We start from the raw sequence: 20,533 nt of genomic DNA, 5'->3' as shown, positions 1-20,533 counted from the left end.
AATAATAGTTAAAAATAGAAATATAATTAAATTATGAATAATTTAATAGAATAGCTAAATAAGACCCGGCCGAAGGCCGGGGAAAGCTGGCCGAAGGCCAGGTAAAAGGAGTTTGGGGGCGAAGCCTCCAAAAATTTTTTCCCCCCTATAAGAAAATCCTGGATACGCCACTGATTACACCTAATGTAAAAACAAAAATCATAACCACAAAAACTATTAAAATTATATTTTCTAAAAATAAATTCCAAATACTCATCTGATTAATATACATTATAACGTGCTTAATAAAAATCTAATTAAAAATACTTTAAAAATCCTACCAAAATTAATTAAATATAAAACAATTATTAATATTATAAATAAAAAGAACAGTAAATATATCATGAATATATTTTTTTTACCTTAATTACGCTGGTATAAATTAGATAGAATCTTCTAAACGCTTTATTTCCCCGAAATATTATGTAATGGTTAGACTGAAGACCTAAGGTACAGGGTTCGATTTTTTTCTTCGGCACCAATTGTTGCAGGTGGCTGCAAGCTTGAGTTGAAGTTGTGTATAGGAGTTGATTAAATTATTATCGATATTAATTTATTCGATAAAGAATTCAAATTATATTAAAAAAATTTAATAATAATATTATGTGTTTTATTTCACTTTTTAAAGCGATATATATAATGATTGTTTTACAATTAATTTGAATATATGAAAATATATAAAAAAAATATTATATTCGTTTTCAGTTTATTTATGAATAATAACTTCCAAAAATTAACATTCTAATTTCTCAAAATGTATTTGCATATACAACAAAAATGTCATACTTCATCTACCAAAAACTTTGTAGAAAAAACCTTTTTAAAAATCTTAAATAAAAAATTGATATATTAATTTTAAAAAAAACATAAAAAATAAAAAATAAATAACACAAGTAAAAAAAAATATTTGGCTTAATAAATATATATTTATTTACGATTGACTTCTACCATTGGAGTATAAAAAAAGAGTAATAATTGTTAATTTATGAAAAAAAATATTATCAAAAATTATTTACATAAAGAAAAAAATTTTTTTTTAAACATATAAATATTGTTAATGGTGAAAAAAAAACATGCGTTCTTTAAGAAATGAAAATTTTACACTTTTTTAATTTTTTAAATCAACCATAGTGGCAAGTAGTGTTGTTAAACGGCTCGTTTTGAGCCGATTTTTAAAAACGGCTAACTCAATATTTTATCCAGAAAAATATTAAGCTAGCCTGATGATTTTGTTCGTAGAAGGCACAAAGATCTAGGCATATATTAGTAAAATTTGGAGGTTTAGGCAATATTTTTTTGGCCAAAATATTGAGTTAGCCGTTTTTAAAAATCTGCTCAAATCAAACCATTTAACAACACTAGTGACAAGTAAATAGCCTCATTATCATGAAAAATATATATTTTATATTTTGGAGAAGATTATTAATAAATTTTTATTTATTTTTCAAAATGTGAGATAAAAAAGCCTAAAAAAAGGTAGAATCATTATTAAATTATTATTTTTTGAAATTGCTTTTTTCCATTTGGTGTTTTTTTTTCAAATTGTAAAATCGAAGATTATTTTATTTTATTTTTTTCCTAAACCAATAAATCTTATTATAGTGTCTCTAACTTGCGTTAAATATTTAAAAAGAGGAATTAAGAAACTACAAATCATAAAAGTGGTAACAAGACGTATAGTGTACCGGGATAATATATTTTTTTTAGTTGAAAATAATTAGTAGGAAAAGCGTATATACGGAATAACGTTGAAAACAAAAAAACAAAAGGAAAAGGAAAAGCGTTGTATATAAAGAATAACGTTGAAAACTAATTAGTAGTAGAGAGCGTTTTATATACGGAATAACGTTGAAAACTAATTAGTAGGAAAAGCGTAGATGTAGAATAATGTTGGAATCTAATTAGTAGGAAAGCATATATACGGAATAACGTTGGAAACCAATTAGTAGGAAAAGGGTTGTATATGCGTTATAACATTGAAAACTAATTAGTAGGAAGAGCGCTGTATATACGGAATAACATTGAAAACTAATTTGTAGCAAGAGCGTTGTATATACGGAATAACATTGAAAACTAATTGAAAAGCTTTGTATATACGCAATAACGTTGACAACTAGTTAGCTGATGTATATGTGCATCATTAGAATATTTACACTATTAATATTATTCTATCTTTTAACGTTACAAATAGTTAAGATCTTTATATTAAAGGTGTTAGTCAAGTTTTTATAACACGGGTATGAAAAGCTTAAAATTTACTAAGTACTGGGAGATACAGTATATTATTTTGGGGTATTGGTTACACTATTAATATGGATGTGTAGCTTAATATGGGGAAGAAGGATGAGGAGAAGTTGCAGTGTGAGAATAAAGGGGCAAACGTTGACAATATAAGGACATAATGGGGAGTAAGAGATGGGAAAGGTAACTTGATTACCGGTTCAAGAGCTAATCCATGTATGGACAGAGAGTGATGCAAAGGTTAGTCCATAAAAAGAGGAGAGTCCTACAATAATCAATTGCTGGGAATGCATAGAGGACCAAGACAGAATTCATAGGGAAGAAGAATGGAAATAAGACGGTTATAATTGCGGAAGATAAGGAGATATCGTATGGGATTGTCAGGAAACTAAATGTTTTGAATGTGGAAAATTTGGACATATAGCCCCATATTGTCCGGGTAAACAAGATAATTAGCTCTGTGCGGGTTGCGAGAGATTCACTATAAAGAAGAATGTATAACTGGAAATTATGACACCAGAGGGGGTTTTCCACAGAGAGGAATGGGTCAAAATGCTTCAAATGTGCGGACTATTGAGAGTGAGAAAAGTGAAAGGATCATTGTACCTAATGTAAAGGAAACCGAGGAGAAAAATATGGAGTGCTTTAGATGCCAAAAAGGGAGATATGATAACGAAGAAAATAAACAGGCAAGGCGAGGAGATTAAAGGAGACAGGAAAAGTGTGTTTTCATTAAAAATAAAATTAATGGGATGTGTAAATATGATACAAGAATGAAGAGTACATGATCCTTGTTCAAGAGTAATGATAAATTTTAATGGGAATATGGTACCAATGATATTTGACACGGGAGCAGCTAATTCGGTGATTGGATTTGATAGATTTCGGAGTCTTTGGCCCAATGAGATGATCAAAAAGGGATTGAGAATACGGCAATTCGATGGATCACATCACAAGTGTCGGTAATGGGAAGGTTGAAATAGAAGCAATAGTGGGGAAAAGTGGAGGTAGTAGATTTGTGGATTATTAATCGGAGGGTTGAAGCGATGATGGGATGGGACTATAGTATAGTTTTTGGGGAGTATTGCATGGAAGGGGGGGGGCATGTTTGTACCTATAACTAGACGCTAGACGGGATGGGTATGGTGACATAGCAGAGGAAAACGTAAAAATACCAGAAATTGAGGCAGCGTTTTGGAGTAGGGAGGGAAGAGAAGGAAGTATCATAGATCTGAGAGAAGAAGCTGCGAGTAAGAGAGGTGAGAGGAGAGTATTATTAGGAGATGAAGAAATACGCGACGTTAATTATAGGAGGGAAATAGGGGCTAATAATGATAGGGGAGAAATAGGGGCGAATAATTCTAGGAGAGAAATTGAGAAAAGTTCTAGGGTAGACATCGGGGGGGGGGGCTTTTAGGAGGGAAATTGAAGAGAATTCTAAGGGAGAAATCGGGAGGACTGTTAGGGGAGTACCTGAGGGGAGAATACGATGTGAATTCTTTAAATAATTAAATCGAATTGCCAGAGGAGTGGAGGGTGGAGACCGAGGAAAACTTAAGGGTGGGGGAAAAGCGCGTATTCGAGGAGTTGAGATAGAAATGAAGGAAATGAATTGGCGTAGCGAAACGGAATTGCGGAATAAAGAGATGGAATTAGGAATGATCAAAGTGCAAGAAGGAGTATGTAAATTATCAAGAAATTTTCGATAAAGGTTAAGGCGTCTAAGAGGTTATGATATTAAAAAGATGTGGAGAGGGGGGGGGGGGTCTCCGTGCCAAAATGAATTGCGACGAGTACCGTTCGAATGGTGAAAAGAAGTGGAAATCAGGGACGAGAACCCGAACCCAGAACCCAAATTCTCGATATTTAGCTGAACCCAAACTTTTTATAAAAATTTAGGGTTCAAGGTTCAAGCATTTTTTTTTAATTTAAAAATTTTTTTTTTATTTTAAACTTTCATGATATTTATTATTATATGCTAAAAATAATATAATATAAAAAACATGTAATTTACTATTTATATTTATAAAAGATTTCCTATTTAAAAAGAGTTCTTATTTAAAACAATTGTTTTTTTTATTCAAAAAAAATATTAATTTTAAAAAAATATTATTCTTTTGTTATATTTAAGAGTCGGCCATTTTTCGTAAAAATTCTTAAATTAATTAAAATAAATTTTAAAAAAATATATAAAATTTATGTTTCTATTATTTTAACTAATTTTAATAAGTCATTATTTTTCTGGTCTCCGACTTAAACCCATCTGAACCCGAACCGGGTTCAGAGATTTTTTACTGAACCCAAACCCGAACTTTTTTTAGAAGGAGGGTTCTCGTCCCTGGTGGAAATAGATTTAGATCAATGGGTAAAGAAGGAAATTGTGTGTCCTGTGGAATATGGCGAGTGGGCAACACCGCTGGTGCCGGTGAAGAAGGCCAAAAGGAAAACTCGGTTTGGCAGATTTCCGGGTCACGCTATACCCGTGGGTTGTGCAAGTGAAATATCCCTTACCACAAATTGAAGAGATATTAGCCAGTTTGAAGGGCGGAATATATTTTTTAAAGGTGGATTTTCGAATGCTTATTTACAGTTTCGGGTGAAGCCCGAAGTGCGAAAGTTATTAGGTTACCGTTTGCACATAGCGTATCTGCCCCAATTTTTCAACGAAATATGGCAGCCGTTTTTCAAGGCTTAGAAGGAGTTTTTTCAAATATTTAAAGTGGCAGAAACGAGATATTCAGTGGTCGAGCAAGAAGCGTTGGCCGTCATTTTTGGACTGACAAAGTGCTTAGAATATCTGATCGGGCGTAGAAAGATTACAGAATTGATTATTAATGGTGGGCAGGTTTGGCATACAGCTGTAATATCGGCAAGGAAGAGAAACTATTTACCCTATATTTTTTCCGGGTGTGGAACTTTAGAAAATTTGGAAGAGGAGAGACAAAAGGAATTCGATGAGAAAACTGAGCAGGCGTTGATTCGTATAGTGGTAGGAATATCCAGAGATGGATGTAACGTGGGAAGACTCAAAAAGGCTGTTAAAAGATCGGAATTGAGCGGATTAAGGCGTACATATTGGGTCGAATGCAATGGCGAAATGGAGAAAAAAAAATTAAACATGTAGAGAAAAAGTTAAAGGTAGTGGAGAAGTGCGTGGTACGAAGAAATCGAGTAGTGCCGCTCAAATTAGGGGAGGCAGATGATTTATGCGGGACATCAAGGAGTTGAAAGATGCAGCAGTGGGTCGTGAATGTGTGTTGGCCTTGGATGAATAAAAAGATTGATGATATAAGCCGGAGTTGTTTGATGTGCAATTCATAGGTGAGTATGCCGCATAAAGACAAGAAAAGTGTATGGTCGAAGGTTACAACAGCCATGGTAGCATACATATTGATTTCTTTGACTCAAAATATATACTCGTTGCTATTCCAAATGGGTAGAGTACGAAGAAAGAGGGGATTGACAATTCAGGTGGTGGTTAAGACGTTAAAAAATCTAAGATAATTGTGTCGGATGGAGGTCCGGCCTTAATAAGTGAACAGTTTACGATATTTTGTGCTGAAACCCGAGCTAGACACATTTTGGCGCCGCCGTATCGAGTAGAATGGTGAGGCGGAAATGATGGTGGTGGTTGTCAAAAACTGGTTACAAAAATCAAAGCAGGAGGGAAAATTTGAATAGCAGTGGCGTATTACAACAATTGAAAGGGTGAAGAGCAATTTCCGGTAGAAAAGTTTTTAGGGAGGCGAACCCGGTTATTATTGGATTTATTAAAGCAGAAACCGAGTCATTAGGTGGAAGAGATAAGTGAGACTTCTGAATTTGTATTGGGACAGACCGTATGGGCCAGAATATATGGGGATACAAGAAAATGGGAATCCGGGGTGAAACATTGAACACAAATTGAATTGAGTAAAGTTCAACGATGGCAAAGAATTAGGCATCGGGATCAAATGAAGAAAGGAGTAGAATCTGAAGATTGAGATCGGGTAGCACTGTTACATATAAAAAAATGATGATGACAAATATATACATGTGTAGATTGCCTAAGCTACTTGAAAAGGACCAAAGTGAATAAAAGAAAGAAAGGAGATCTGTATTAGTGTTTTATAATAGCAGTGAATCTAATAACCAATACGTGGAGGTAAAGGTGATGGAAAAATATTTATCTTAATATAGTGCTCAATATATCCGAGGAAAATCTAAGGGGACAACTAAACCAAAGATCGGCTAACTCAATACCTGGGCAATTGATAATAATAATAAAAAGGGGAATCAACAATATAAGGGTTAATGGGACAAAATGGTTAATGGAATGTGCAAATGATAAATGAAGCCAAGCCATGTTTTCTACAGGGAATCAACAATACCGGCGAACAAAGAGGGAAGACTCAAGAACCTAAAGAACCAACGATAAAAATGTTACTGTTCGAATCCTTGGAAATATGATGAAAGGCAAGATCGGATGCGAGGTGGAAGTGTGACTTTTAGTTTTGATTAGTGGGAGGGGGGGGGGAGGTGTATTATATCTATTTTTGGAAAGAAATTAATTTTGCGCGTTCATTTTTTTTAATGAGAAGTTAATTTTGCTTATTCTTTGTCATTTTTTTGTTAATTTATCAAGTCATCATTCTTATGAAATATATATATTTTATTTGGAGAAGATTATTAATACATTTATATATATTTTTCAAAATGTGAGATATATAAAAAGCCTAAAAAAAGGTAAAATCATATTAAATTATTTTTTCTTGAAATTGCTTTTTTAAATTTTGTAGATTATTAATCATTAAATTATATTTTTTTTCTTGTAAAATCGAAGATTATATTTTTTTACTAAACCAATAAATCTTATTATAATGTCTCGAACTTGCGTTAAATATTTCAAAAGGAAAATTAAAAAAACTAAAGAATTACAAATCATGATATTATTTTGGCTAAAATCTGGATATGGCCGTTTTTAAAAATCGGGTAATTTAACAAAACTAGATGGGCAATTATTTTAAAAATCGGAACAGTTTATAAATATATCGTGCTGATTCAATTTTACTTAAAAAAAACCAATATCAGCCCCAATTCAATATATCAACCTAGCAAAATTAGAATCATTTCTATTTGAGAATTTGTTAATAAAAATTACAAAGAAATGAATGCTTCCCTTACTTTTATGTATGCTGTCACTGATTTTTTCTTCAAAAAATTCTAAAGGTAGACCCTGAGTTGTATTTCATTTCAATCATATTTTTTGAATTTAATATATTATTTAAAAGCTAAAAGATTTGTATAAGAAATTAAATAAGAGAACCTCTTTTAGTTTATGAATAGTTGAGATATTCATTTTATACATAACCTTTTAATAAAAACTGGCTGGACAATTTATAATAACTAAACTTTTTTTATTTTTTTACTGCCAAAAATATTAATTTTTGATAATAAATCAAAGTTGCCCATAACTCAAAATATTAATTTGCTGATAATAAAAATACCACCCAATTTTATTAATTTATAACCAAATATATAATATAAAAAAAATTAGATTTTTTTAAACCAATATTTATGTATAAATTTTATTTTTATTATTTTCAATTATGAAATTGCATAGGATCCAAATATATTATGGTTACAATAATATTATTAATATTGTAATCATAAATAAGTATACTTATATAATTTGATTTTTTACATATTTCTATAAATAAATTTTGTTTGTTTCAATGTTGTATCATAATTTCTAAATAACTTATGAATATTTAGATTAATTATTTTATAAATTTACCATGGCAAATAGGTTATTTTAATGAGTATAATTATATCTCAAACCATTTTAAATCAATAGGTCTCAAACCATTTTAAATCACCAGGTCAAAGTCTTTAAGAACTTTTATAATGTGAAGTTTAATATTTTCCTCTACTATGATATCGGATATTTTATGAACCAAAATTTCATTCAAAGTCTTTATCAATTCATCATCACAAATATCAGAAAAAATATTGTCCTCATGAAATACTTTAATGCGTTTTGATCTTAGTCTAAAAATATTTCCACAAATAACAACACAAGCATTTTGAAGGACAAATAAATTATCTTTAAAATCACGAATATCTTCAAAAACTATCTTTAATGATAGAAGATAACTTAGAATTTCTAAAATTCTTCTAAAATTTAAAATTCCTGGCTCAAAACAAACACTGTAATTATTAAGACAACTATCAATGAAAATAGCTAAGTTAGATAAGGCACTCGCTAGTATATCTCTCACCAATGCACTATTATGATCGTTTTTATAAAAAGAATATGAACTCAGGGCTAAATTATATAATAGGCTGTAAATTTCTGCCCTTATTGTTGTATCAAGCATAGTTACCTTTTGATCTACAATTATTCTGGATATAATTTCCCCAGTTTTCAAAATTATTTCCAACGATTCTTGGTTTTTGGTATCAGCATGGTCAGGAAGAATATAACATTTCATTAATTTTTTTACAGCATAATTTGGGTAAGATAAAAATAATTGAATTATAACGTTGATTGCTGCTGTATAAACAAATGTATCATAGTGGTTTAATGACATAAATGATATTTCTAGTAAGTCTTCTAAACATTGTGTGTTTGATAATGAATTTGATAAGCTAGTATCAGTGGCTAATAATTTACGTAAACTAATCAAAGCTCCACCCTTAATCAGAGGTATGTCACTTGAGAGATCAATCCACAGTGTATTGGGTAGAATATTTGAAGGTGGGTGTAAGGATTTAAATGGATCTTCTAATAAATTTTGAGAGCTTATGCAATTTCTTAGGCATAGTAATTGCTGCTTTAAATTGTAAGAAAATATGGACTTATTGGTAATTTCATCAAGGACTTCAAGAAGTTCATTATTAATGATAGGTGCATTGCTTGTAAACTTTGACAACAGAATGATACAAGACTGTATTAAGGTTGCTGATGTTTGATCAACTATTTTGAGCCATAGTTTGGAAGAATTTAAAGTTGAATAATCATTAATTATTTTATTAAGGATCTTGAAAAGCTTCAAGAGACTAGAAGCCATATCATGTGCATCAATATGCTTAAGATTAGACTCATCATCTATATTAGACTGAATTAATTCCAAATTTAGAAGCAAGCACAAAATTTTTGGCCCTAGCTCAGTATTGTTTGGATAAATCAAATTTTCACTAATATTGTTAAATAATATAATATGAAGGTTTGTATTTATTTGCATATTTAATAAGAAATCCTTAATATTTTTGGCTATGTTCTTTATCTTTTCAATTTGTTGAGGATTAATAATATGATGTAGTGATATTTCTTGGTCAATGACCTTTAGATCATTTATGGTGTATAAATGATTGTTGTTTATTAAAATATTTACAATATCAGTACTTGATTTTTTGCAATTATTAAATACTAAATTAAATAGTGTTATGACTTTATTATTGTTATTATATTCTGGAAAAAAAATTATCAAATTAAATATGTGAATTATTATTGGAATTAATATATCCATCTTGATTCTAGGAGCAGTTAATTCCCCCTTATCATTTATATAAACATCACTTAATAAATTAATATCATTTATAAATGTAGATTCTTTATTTATTCCAGTATAATAGTTATGTATATTTTGACAGAAATTATTTTGAAACCATAATTGAAAAACATTTTTGTTCTTTCTATGAATTGAATCTAGCAATATGCAGATAAATAACATACTATCATCATCATTATCACCAATTTTTAAAAAAGTCAATATTTGATATAATATTCGATCAAAATAGTCACAAGATAAGATGCTGTTATCTAAATATGGGTTGTTTATAATATTTAATATTGAATAAAGATGTTTGTATTTTTCTTCTAATAAAATACTTTTAAAATTTTTAAATATAAGTGATTTTAATATAAATATTCCTTCCTTGTTTGTCATAATAAATATAGTAATTAAATTGCTACATTTGTTCTTTATGATATTTGAATGAGGTGTAAAAGTTTGCCTTAAAATAATTAAGTTTTCTAGATAAGTTTGACTAGAAACAACTTCAATATAACTGTTTACTATACTTCTAGGAATATCATCATAAATATATATAGCAGAATTCAAAAGACCTAAAGATATGGAAGGAATAATTAATGATTTAATATATAAATTTTTTAAACCCAGTAGTTTGGTTATAAAAAATTGCAATTTAATTTTTTTAACTTCTAAAGAATCATAAACTATAATTTGATTTTTAAATAAATACATTTTCGATATCATAAATTCTGGTAATTGAACATTGTTAGGCATATATATAGAAAATGAAACTTTAAGCATGAAGGATAAGCAATTTAATAAAACTTTGAAAAAGTATAAATCATTTTCAGATATTGATATATTATAATTATCTATCTGATATAAAACATACAAAATTGATATAGTATAATAAAAAAATGTATCATCATTTAAATTTTCAAGAGTTGTAGTTAAATCAAAATAATTCATAATACTTTTTATATTTAGCTCTTCGTCATTTTTAGAAAGAAATTCTAAAATATTATTTAAATTGATTTCTATTTGATCAAGATTAATTTCATTGTTTGGGAAATCACATAATAACTCTAAACAATGTATATAATTAAGATTTTCCATTAAAATGGGAGATAAATGTTACACGAAACTATTCTCAAAATCTAATATTAACAATCAGTTAAAGGTCACGTGACCTGTTAAAAGAATGGTATTATTAATATTTTTTCTCATTAAGCAATTATGCAGTATTAGAGGCAGGGTTGGGGATGGGGGAAGGCAATTTACCCCAAGCAAAATAAAGAGGCTGACTAAAATAATATTTATCAGAAATGTATGCTAATTCCTACACCTTATCGCATATATATTCCAATTTATTTATTTATCAAAGTAGAAATAAATACGCTACTAATTTATTCTTGAATTATTTCAAATTTTATTGGCATCATATACTAACCATTTAAAATTTTTTACAATTTTCATCACAAAACTAATGTGAAATATTTCAAAAAAAAGCGTTTGATTGAGACTATTAGAATAGCTGAACGCAATATATTTGAACTTAAGAAAATTAGAATAAATTTTATAATTATATGTCACAGTTGACTCAAACGCAAATCTCTTTGAATTTAATATTAATAGATTTTTTCAAATAAAATTTGCATCTTCAAAATATAATAAATTAAGTTTTGTTATTCACAGTCAGTAGATTTTTTTTAAAAAAATTTGCACCTTCAAAGTTTTATATTTATAAATGAAGTTTTGTTATTCACAGACAGTAGATTTTTTTATATAGATAATTTTCTTATGCAAGTTAGATTTTGAAAAGGCATCAGGGGCGTCGCTAGCCTTTACATTTACAATCTCAGGGGGCTCAGTTAAAAAAAATTATGGGGGCGTTTGGCCCGCTTTAGCCTGACCTTAGGTCGGATTTTATATTAATATATTATACTTTTTTAAATTTGCTAACTGAACAATTATTCTGAATTTCATATATTGTCATTTATTATATTATGCATACAAAATAAACTCGCATATAAATAATTAAACAATATAAGACTTTTATAAAAATAATATTTTTTAATACAAAATCTATTTATTACAGTATTAAATATTTTCGATTTCTGATAGAAAAAAATTTGCCTCTAAAGAATTATAAGTGATAAAAAAACATATGCCTCAATTGAAAATGGTTTTAAAAACCACATAATATAATATAATTATTAGCAACTTACATTGACAAAAGGTCATGAAACTAATATAACTCCTATTTTAGACAATGTTTTATAGAATGGATTAATAAGGAAAAATTTATAGGTTACCAAATCAACAATTCTTGAAGAAGAGAATATAAACGACCAATTCAAGTCATAAAACTATATGATGGTTAGAGCTACCACTTAGATGACATGATGGAAGCTAGATAAGTATTTGAGAAAATTATTATGAGATATTAAATTTCCATAAGATTATCTTCCATTTTTAATGATATATAAATGATTACACAGTTGACCATTATTCTTATCTAAAATATGCAATCATATACTCTCAGCAATGTAGTAATAACCTACTTATATATTACACAAATAATAGATGCTGGTTAATTTGCAGTCATAGTCATAGCTATGACACTCACGATGTTAACTCATATCAGAATTTATTATGTTAGATAAATTGAAAACTGAAATACTAAAAATCTTTTGTTACATATTCAAAATTTGTAATATTTATAATCTAATTTTTGTAACATTACCTATTATTACTGTTGATTGATTATATATTTAAATAAATTTAAATTTGAATAGTTAATTTTAGTTTTATTTGAATATTGTTTATTTTTTAAATATATTAACGTTGATTGTTTAATATGTTTAAATTAACTTTTTTTATATATATATATACTATGTTTTTAGATATAAAAAGAAGAATAATAATAAATTTTTGATTTAAAAAAGAAGTAATTTAAATAGTTTCGTAAATCTAAAACACTTTCTTTTATGGTGCCCCGGTTACGGTGGTACGTTTTTTCGTTTTTCTTTCTCTTTTAAAAAAATAAAATAAAATAAAGTAAATAATAAAAGTTTAAAAAAAATTAAAAAAATATCCTTACCTTGATTTCTTTTGTAAAAATAAAAAGTAAACGAATTACTTATCAAATTCGTCGTTCGATATTGGAGATGGTAAAAAGACATATAAATTTTTTTGACTTTTCTTTTCGATAGTCAAAATTTTATCCAAATTTACAAAATTATAAAAGGTAAAAAATTTTTATTTAGAATAAATATAACTTGTTAACTTCTTGTTTCTTTTATGGCGCCCTGTTACGTTTTTGTAAAAAAAAAAAAGAATAAAATATAGAAAATTTGCCTAAAATTAAAATAAAAAAGTATAAATTAAATTAAATTTGAAATTGATGACTACCTTATTTATTGATTTGATTACCTATTATGACTATTGTTTAATCCATTGAGATGACTCTATTTATATGACTACCTATTTACTATCTATTGTGATGACTATCTAACCTATGGAGACTGCTTAACCTATGGAGATGACTACCTATTATGACTACCTAATCTATTGTGACTACCTAATCTATTGTGATGACTATCTAACCTATGGAGACTGCTTAACCTATGGAGATGACTACCTATTATGACTACCTTATCTATTGTGACTACCTAATCTATTGTGATGACTATCCAACCTATGGAGACTGCTTAACCTATGGAGATGACTACCTATTATGACTACCTTATCTATTGTGACTACCTAATCTACTGAGATGACTATCTAACCTATGGAGACTGCTTAACCTATGGAGATGACTACCTATTATGACTACCTTATCTATTGTGACTACCTAATCTATTGTGATGACTATTTAACCTATGGAGACTGCTTAACCTATGGAGATGACTACCTATTATGACTACCTTATCTATTGTGACTACCTAATCTACTGAGATGACTATCTAACCTATGGAGACTGCGTAACCTATGGAGATGACTATCTATTATGACTACCTTATTTATTGTGACTGCCTAATCCATTGATATGACCAATGCCTAATCTATGGAGATGTTAGCACGTTCTTTCATGCAAAAAGCTTCTTTCTTCATGGTGTCCCGGCTCTGGATGTTGGACTGGAATATGATAACCAGCACCTAACCTAATGTGACAACCTAGAAAGAACTGATATGGAAGTTGAACGATAGGTTATAAATTCTATTTTGTGAGACCAATGATGATTACTTATTATTCTAATCCACGTAAGAAGAAAAGTTATTATATTAAGATTTTATGCCAGGATAAAGGCATGTTATAAATTTTTAAAATCATTAAAATGTAAAATCATAATGGATATTTGAACACACAAAAAGCCTTTAAAAATTATTTATAATTTCTTAGTGAAATATTGATACTAAAATGTAAAATCATAATGGATATAGACCACACAAAAAGCCTTTAAAAAATTATTTACTTAAATTCTTAGTGAAATATTATTTTTTGTTTTCTTGAATGATGACCAATTGTTGTAAATTAACAACTAATCCTAAAAATGAATTCTTAGATATAATTAAATATAAACCATTATAAATCCTAAACAAGAAGATAAAACTTTAATTTTAAATATATTAAAATGTAATTAAAACATATGAATTAAAAGAGATTGATTCTTATAAGTAATACTTAATATGATAAAAATGTTTTTGAAATAAAGCTTTTGAAGACAAAGTTATGTAAAAATTAAACATCATTATTTTAGAAAAATATTGTGTGAAATTTTAAATTTTTTTTAAGAGAGGGAAATGTGCATAATATTTGCATATTTTAACCTCGGAAATAAAAATAAATTAAATATTAAAACGCTACTAATTAAATATTGAAACGCTAAAAAATGTAAAACGCTAAAAATATAAAACGCATAAAACGCTAAAAGTATAAAACGCTATGATTAACTTAACACAATGTAATAATCATTATGATTTATCATTCCTTATTTTATTCCTTATTCCATAAATTATCATTCCTTATTACATATTTTATTGTTCCGAAATTCAAAATTTTATTCATGCATATTATTCATATATTTGATTTGATCAACTATTCCAAATTACATATTCCGATTTATTCCAAATTCCAATATTCAACTGGATTAATGATAATAACAATTTTGAGAAATGTGAACAACATACGATAAGGATATCAAGCCTACAAAAAACGTACAAACTCACGCAACTCTAATAAACGATTTTATCAAACCTACGTGATAGAATCAAGCCTACGAGAACATTTGAGACTTATGCGCTAACCAAGATGAAACCGAGTACAATCGAAACGGGAAAAAACTTCTGGGACAACAAGCTCTCGATGACTGCTGAGAAGAAGCTTCGTTCTTTGTAGAAGAGGGGGAATGTTAATTGATTATATATTTAAATAAATTTAAATTTGAATAGTTAATTTTAGTTTTATTTGAATATTGTTTATTTTTAAAATATATTAACGTTGATTGTTTAATATGTTTAAATTAACTTTTTTTATATATATATATACTATGTTTTTAGATATAAAAAGAAGAATAATAATAAATATTTGATTTAAAAAAGAAGTAATTTAAATAGTTTCTTAAATCCAAAATACTTTCTTTTAATTACTTTTTGTTTTTCGTTTAGAAATTTATATTTTTAATATAATTTTTGTAACCTTACTTTTTGTTTTTCGTTTTGATTATATGTATTCTAATTTATATTTTTAGATAATATATATATAGTTAGTGTGTGTACGAAAATAAAAAAGGATAATAATAATAAAAAATATATTTTTACTTACTCGCACGTTTATCATGATTCTCTTCATGGTGTTCCGTTGGCAAAAAAAAACTCGCCTTATGGAAATTCTTTTTTTAGAAATTTTTCTTTTTTTAAATAAATTTTTTTTTTCTCTCTGTAAAAATGAATAATAAAAAATTATAAAACGATACAAATAAATTCTATATAAAGAAGGAAAAAAAAGGTTAAATCATTTTGATATTATTTCCTTCATGTTTGCTTTTAAACTCATCAATACCTTGTGAAATTTCCGTTTACGACATATTATTCGAATTGACCTACAACTGTGACGTGACTACTCTAGAATACTGGGTAGTGACGACGTTTTGTTTGAGTTTGTGGATTAATTGTTTTGAATCATTGAATGGAAAATATTACATATATAATGAGTCAGAATTTATCCAATTAAATTGCATTTTTGTTAAAATATGAAATGTTATAATTTCTAATATATATGATTTATTAATAAAATATGGAAATAAAACCTAAATTAATACACAGAATTCCAAAATTGGTTAAACCACTTACTGAGATTTATTTAGATAGAATATTAAGTTATTTTTCGACTAGTACATTATCGGACTCTATTAAAATAAATACTTTGATTAATAATTTATCAGACGAGGTCTTTGTCAACATTAAATCAATTTGATCCGATACCGACATATTAGATCTAAAAATTGTGACTAAAAAGTTAACTTACCTTTTACCTGTGCAAGATAAAAACATTTAAATAAATAAATTTAACTTATATAAGCAGAACTCGGGTGAGAATTTCATGCAATGATACATTAGAGTATCGAAACTGCATAAAAAATGAAATTTTTCGGACGACAGTAGATTAAAAGAAAAATTACGTGCATCTACCTTAAATGACAAAATAAAATATAAATTTTGTAAAAATATTAATTTAACTTTAAATGAGATGGTTGAGCTAAAAATTAAATTAGACAGCATCAGCGATAAGTCAGATGTTGATAATATAAGTTATATGAATAACGATAAAAAGTTCGATAAAGATAAAAACTTTTACAATAAAAATAGAAACAACAACAATAATTATTTTAGACCTGATAATAATTTTAGAAATAATTATGATAATAGAGATAGAAATGGGAATTAGAATAATAATTTTAGATACAATGATAGGAATTACGGTAATAATAATTCGAGATACCACGATAATTATAACAACTATAACTACAATAACTATCGCTACAACAATAATAATCAATCTAATTATGGTAGAAATAATACATGGCATGATAATAATCAAAGAAAACAAATCCAATACGGTGACGGAAATCTTAACAATTACCAATCTTATTATAACAATTCAAATAATTATAGAGGTAGTGACAATAATCAGAGAGCAAATACAATATAACAACAACTCAAATAATTATAGAGGTGGCGACAACAATAATAGAAAGCAAATACAATACAACAACAATGATTACAATATGAATATTGAAGAAATTATTGAAGAGAAAGTTGACTCTATAAAGAACAAAGATGATAACGATTTCAATGTTAACAACTTATCTGGTGACATGCTCAATAACAAAGATAATGCATTTATGACTACTTTAAAAGTGAACGATATTGTTACGTGTATGCAAGTTGATACAGGCTCAAAACATACTATTATACCTCATGGTCTGGCTAAAAAACTTGGTATTCGAGATGTTAAGAAATCCGAGTTACAACTTACCGCTTATGACGGAAATTGAATCAAGATCATCGGCATCACTCAAGTTAAAGTGACTTATGAAGGTATCTCAAAATATTTACAAGCGGTAGTCGTCGAATCAAGAAAAAATGCCTTGTTGGGACGTACATGGATTAATGCTTTCAAAAATATTTTAAATAAATTTATGGCAAATGTTGACACTATTTACGAAGATGAAATAAAAAAATTGATTAAAGAGTGTGAATCCAAATTGACTAATGGGCCAATCAACAAAGCAAGAGTCAAGTTACATTTAAGAAGAGATGCCCAACCTAAAATTATACCGCCTAGACGTATTCCTTATTCAAAAATTGATCTTGTAAGCAATGAACTTAAAAAATGGATACATGATAAAATTATTGAGCCGGTGAATGATGTCCGATGGGCAAGTCCTGTTACCGCTGTCTACAAAGATGATGGGAGCATTAGGCTTTGTGCTGATTTTAAGGACACTGTAAAACCAGCTCTAGAAGATTTCAGATACCCTCTACCACGAATCAATGATATAATAGCTAAACTTTCAGAAGGAAAGAAATTTACGAAGATTGATTTTAAAAATGCTTTCTTACAGATCCCGATTTATAAAAGTTGCAGAAATATATAACCATATCTACGCACAAGGGAATTACCAATTTACTAAATTTCCTTTTGGGCTTAAGACCTCATCTGCAATTTTTCAACAGATTATGGATCAAATCTTCGGTGACATGGATGACGTCATATTTTATACTGATGATTTACTTATAACTGGAAAAAACGATGAAGCCCACCTTAACAACATAAAAAAGTGTTTGATAGAATATCATTGTTTGGGCTAATACCTAACTTCAATAAAAGTGTGTTCTTTAAAAACAAAGTGAGGTTCCTGGGTCATGATATTGACGCTAAGGGGATTCATGCTAATCACGACAAAATTGAAGCAATTGCCAGAACCAAAATCAGCTGCTGAATTATCAACATTTCTGGGAATGGCTGGCTACTATAGAAAATTTTTGAACTGTTTTGCAGAAATATTGTCAACAAAGAAAAATTGGCTTGGAACCTAGAACACTCTAAAAGTTTTAATGATCTTAAAATGTTGATTAGTCTTCCACCTGCTTTGACAAATTTTAACCCTGAATTACCTATAGGGATAGCCACTGATGCATCTAAATGTGGTTTAGGAGCTGTATTATTTCATACTGAAAATTTGGTAAAGAAAAACCTATAGCTTTCGCGTCAAGAACTTTATTAAAATCCGAAATGAACTATACTAATATTGAGCGTGAGACTCTCGCTATTATGTTCGCTATAAGGAGGTTCCAGGAATACTTAATCGGTACAAAATTTACAATTATTACTGACCATAAACCTCTAGTTCACATCTTTACCAAAGGTCTTAAGGATAATAGCACTATGTCCTTAAGACTACAGAAGTGGAATATAACTTAGGAGGATATGATTTTAATATAAAGTATAAAGCCGGTAAATATAATGTTGTTCCTGATTGTCTCTCGAGATTATTACAAGAATGTCATGATAAAGCTGTTGAAAATATCATTGTAATAAATGAATATAGGGATTTACCTATTAATTTTAATCAAATTCGTGAAGAAACTTTGAAAGATATTTAATTAAAACAAGTCATAAATGATATTAAGAACAACAGGCCAATAATGAATAATATTTATAAAAACATTGATTTGGAATTAAATATAATTAAGGATTGTCTTTACAAAAGCAACAGAATCATAATTCCGTCTTCTATGATAAAAAATATACTACAGTCATTACATGTAGGTCACTTGGGAGCAGGAAAAATCAAATCCTTAGCCAAAGATTACATGTGGTGGCCTGGTATAAATAATGACATAGTAATGGAAGTGAAAAGTTGTGACGATTGTAACATATATCATGATAATCCTATAAAGATACAAAAACCATGGGTTTCGGCAACCAAACCGTTTGAAAGGATACACATAGATTATGCGGGCCCGTTTTTCACAAAAAATTCGTTAATAATAGTCGATGCCTACAGCAAATTTCCAATTATTATTCCTGTTAAAAATATTACGACTGATGTGACTTTAAAATAAATCTTTAAAACTATTTCGCTATATGGAATACCTGAAACTATAGTTACTGATAACGGCACTAACTTTACGAGTAACGATTTTGAGAAATTTTGCAACAATTTCGGTATCCAACATGTGCTTACATCTGCGTATCACCAGAAATCCAATGGCCAGGTAGAACGCATGGTGAGAACGTTCAAAACACATATGAAAAGGAATATTAAAATTGATCTAGATATCGCACTTGGCAAATTTTTATTTAATTACAGAAATTCGCGTAATGATACTACAGGAGTTACACCATCTCAAAGAATGTTTAATCGAGATATTAGAATTAAATGGGACTTATTAAAACCGTTGGATGAGAAGGAGAATAAAATAAACGTTACTTTACCACGAAATAGAACCTTTAACGACATTTAGATCAAATAAGAATTAGAAACTGTTTTAACACAATTATTAACTATGACTCTAAGGATTCTTTTAAGGAGGGAAGTGTGGACAAAAATATAAAAATTACTGATAATAACGATATAACACCTATTTCTAGACCTGTGCGAATTAAACAAAAACCTGTTTATTTAAAAGACTACATCACTTAAATATTAAGTAAATATTAAATTGCATAAAGTAAATTAAATATTAAAACGCTTACACTAAAACGCAAAAATTAAAACGCTGAAAATATTATATAACAATCTTATTGATTTATCATTCTTCGTTTATTCTTATATCCAATATGATGAACTATTATTTCTTATTATTCGTAACACTGATGATAATAACAATCTTGAAAAATGATAATAATAATAACTGAGTATGACAAGCAAGCTATATGATTAAGTTACGATTTATAAGGACAACTTACGATAAGGATATCAAGCTTGCGATTTAAACAAACCTACGTGCAAAATCGATTTAAACAAACCAACGATTGGGACAAGCCAACGATGTGATGACTTGTGAAACAACTTGATGAACAAACTAACTACGAAAACATAATTAAAGTGTGAAGGTTTTTTAGAAGAAGGAGAATGTTACATATTCAAAATTTGTAATATTTATAATCTAATTTTTGTAACCTTACCTATTATTACTTTTTGTTTTTCGTTTAGAAATTTATA

General features: G+C 28.3%; 2 protein-coding genes across 2 annotated transcripts; both read left to right on the top strand.

Annotated features, from left to right (window-relative positions):
• The first annotated feature begins 16,864 nt into the window (after positions 1 to 16,864).
• Positions 16,865 to 17,356, top strand: LOC135924219 (mitochondrial substrate carrier family protein Y-like). The gene has a single exon (XM_065459266.1). It carries the CDS (start codon positions 16,865 to 16,867, stop codon positions 17,354 to 17,356), a length of 492 nt encoding a protein of 163 aa, XP_065315338.1.
• A 685-nt stretch (positions 17,357 to 18,041) lies between these two features.
• Positions 18,042 to 19,832, top strand: LOC135924218 (uncharacterized). The gene is made up of 4 exons (XM_065459265.1): positions 18,042 to 18,142; positions 18,364 to 18,547; positions 19,059 to 19,191; positions 19,474 to 19,832. Exons 1-4 carry the CDS (start codon positions 18,042 to 18,044, stop codon positions 19,830 to 19,832), a joined length of 777 nt encoding a protein of 258 aa, XP_065315337.1.
• Positions 19,833 to 20,533: the final 701 nt, after the last annotated feature.

This window comes from Gordionus sp. m RMFG-2023, chromosome 2 (genome assembly GCF_954871325.1).
Source record: "Gordionus sp. m RMFG-2023 chromosome 2, tfGorSpeb1-WG-v2, whole genome shotgun sequence".
Taxonomy (NCBI): domain Eukaryota; kingdom Metazoa; phylum Nematomorpha; class Gordioida; order Chordodea; family Parachordodidae; genus Gordionus; species Gordionus sp. m RMFG-2023.
This window is presented reverse-complemented; position numbering and strand designations above follow the sequence as displayed.

Coding starts and splice junctions, on each gene's coding strand:
- LOC135924219 (XM_065459266.1), top strand. CDS start 16,865: ATGGTAGAAATAATACATGGCATGATAATAATCAAAGAAAACAAATCC.
- LOC135924218 (XM_065459265.1), top strand. CDS start 18,042: ATGGATCAAATCTTCGGTGACATGGATGACGTCATATTTTATACTGAT. Junction 18,548..19,058: donor TATTTCATACTGAAAATTTG/GTAAAGAAAAAC, acceptor AATATAATTAAG/GATTGTCTTTACAAAAGCAA. Junction 19,192..19,473: donor AGATTACATGTGGTGGCCTG/GTATAAATAATG, acceptor CTGAAACTATAG/TTACTGATAACGGCACTAAC.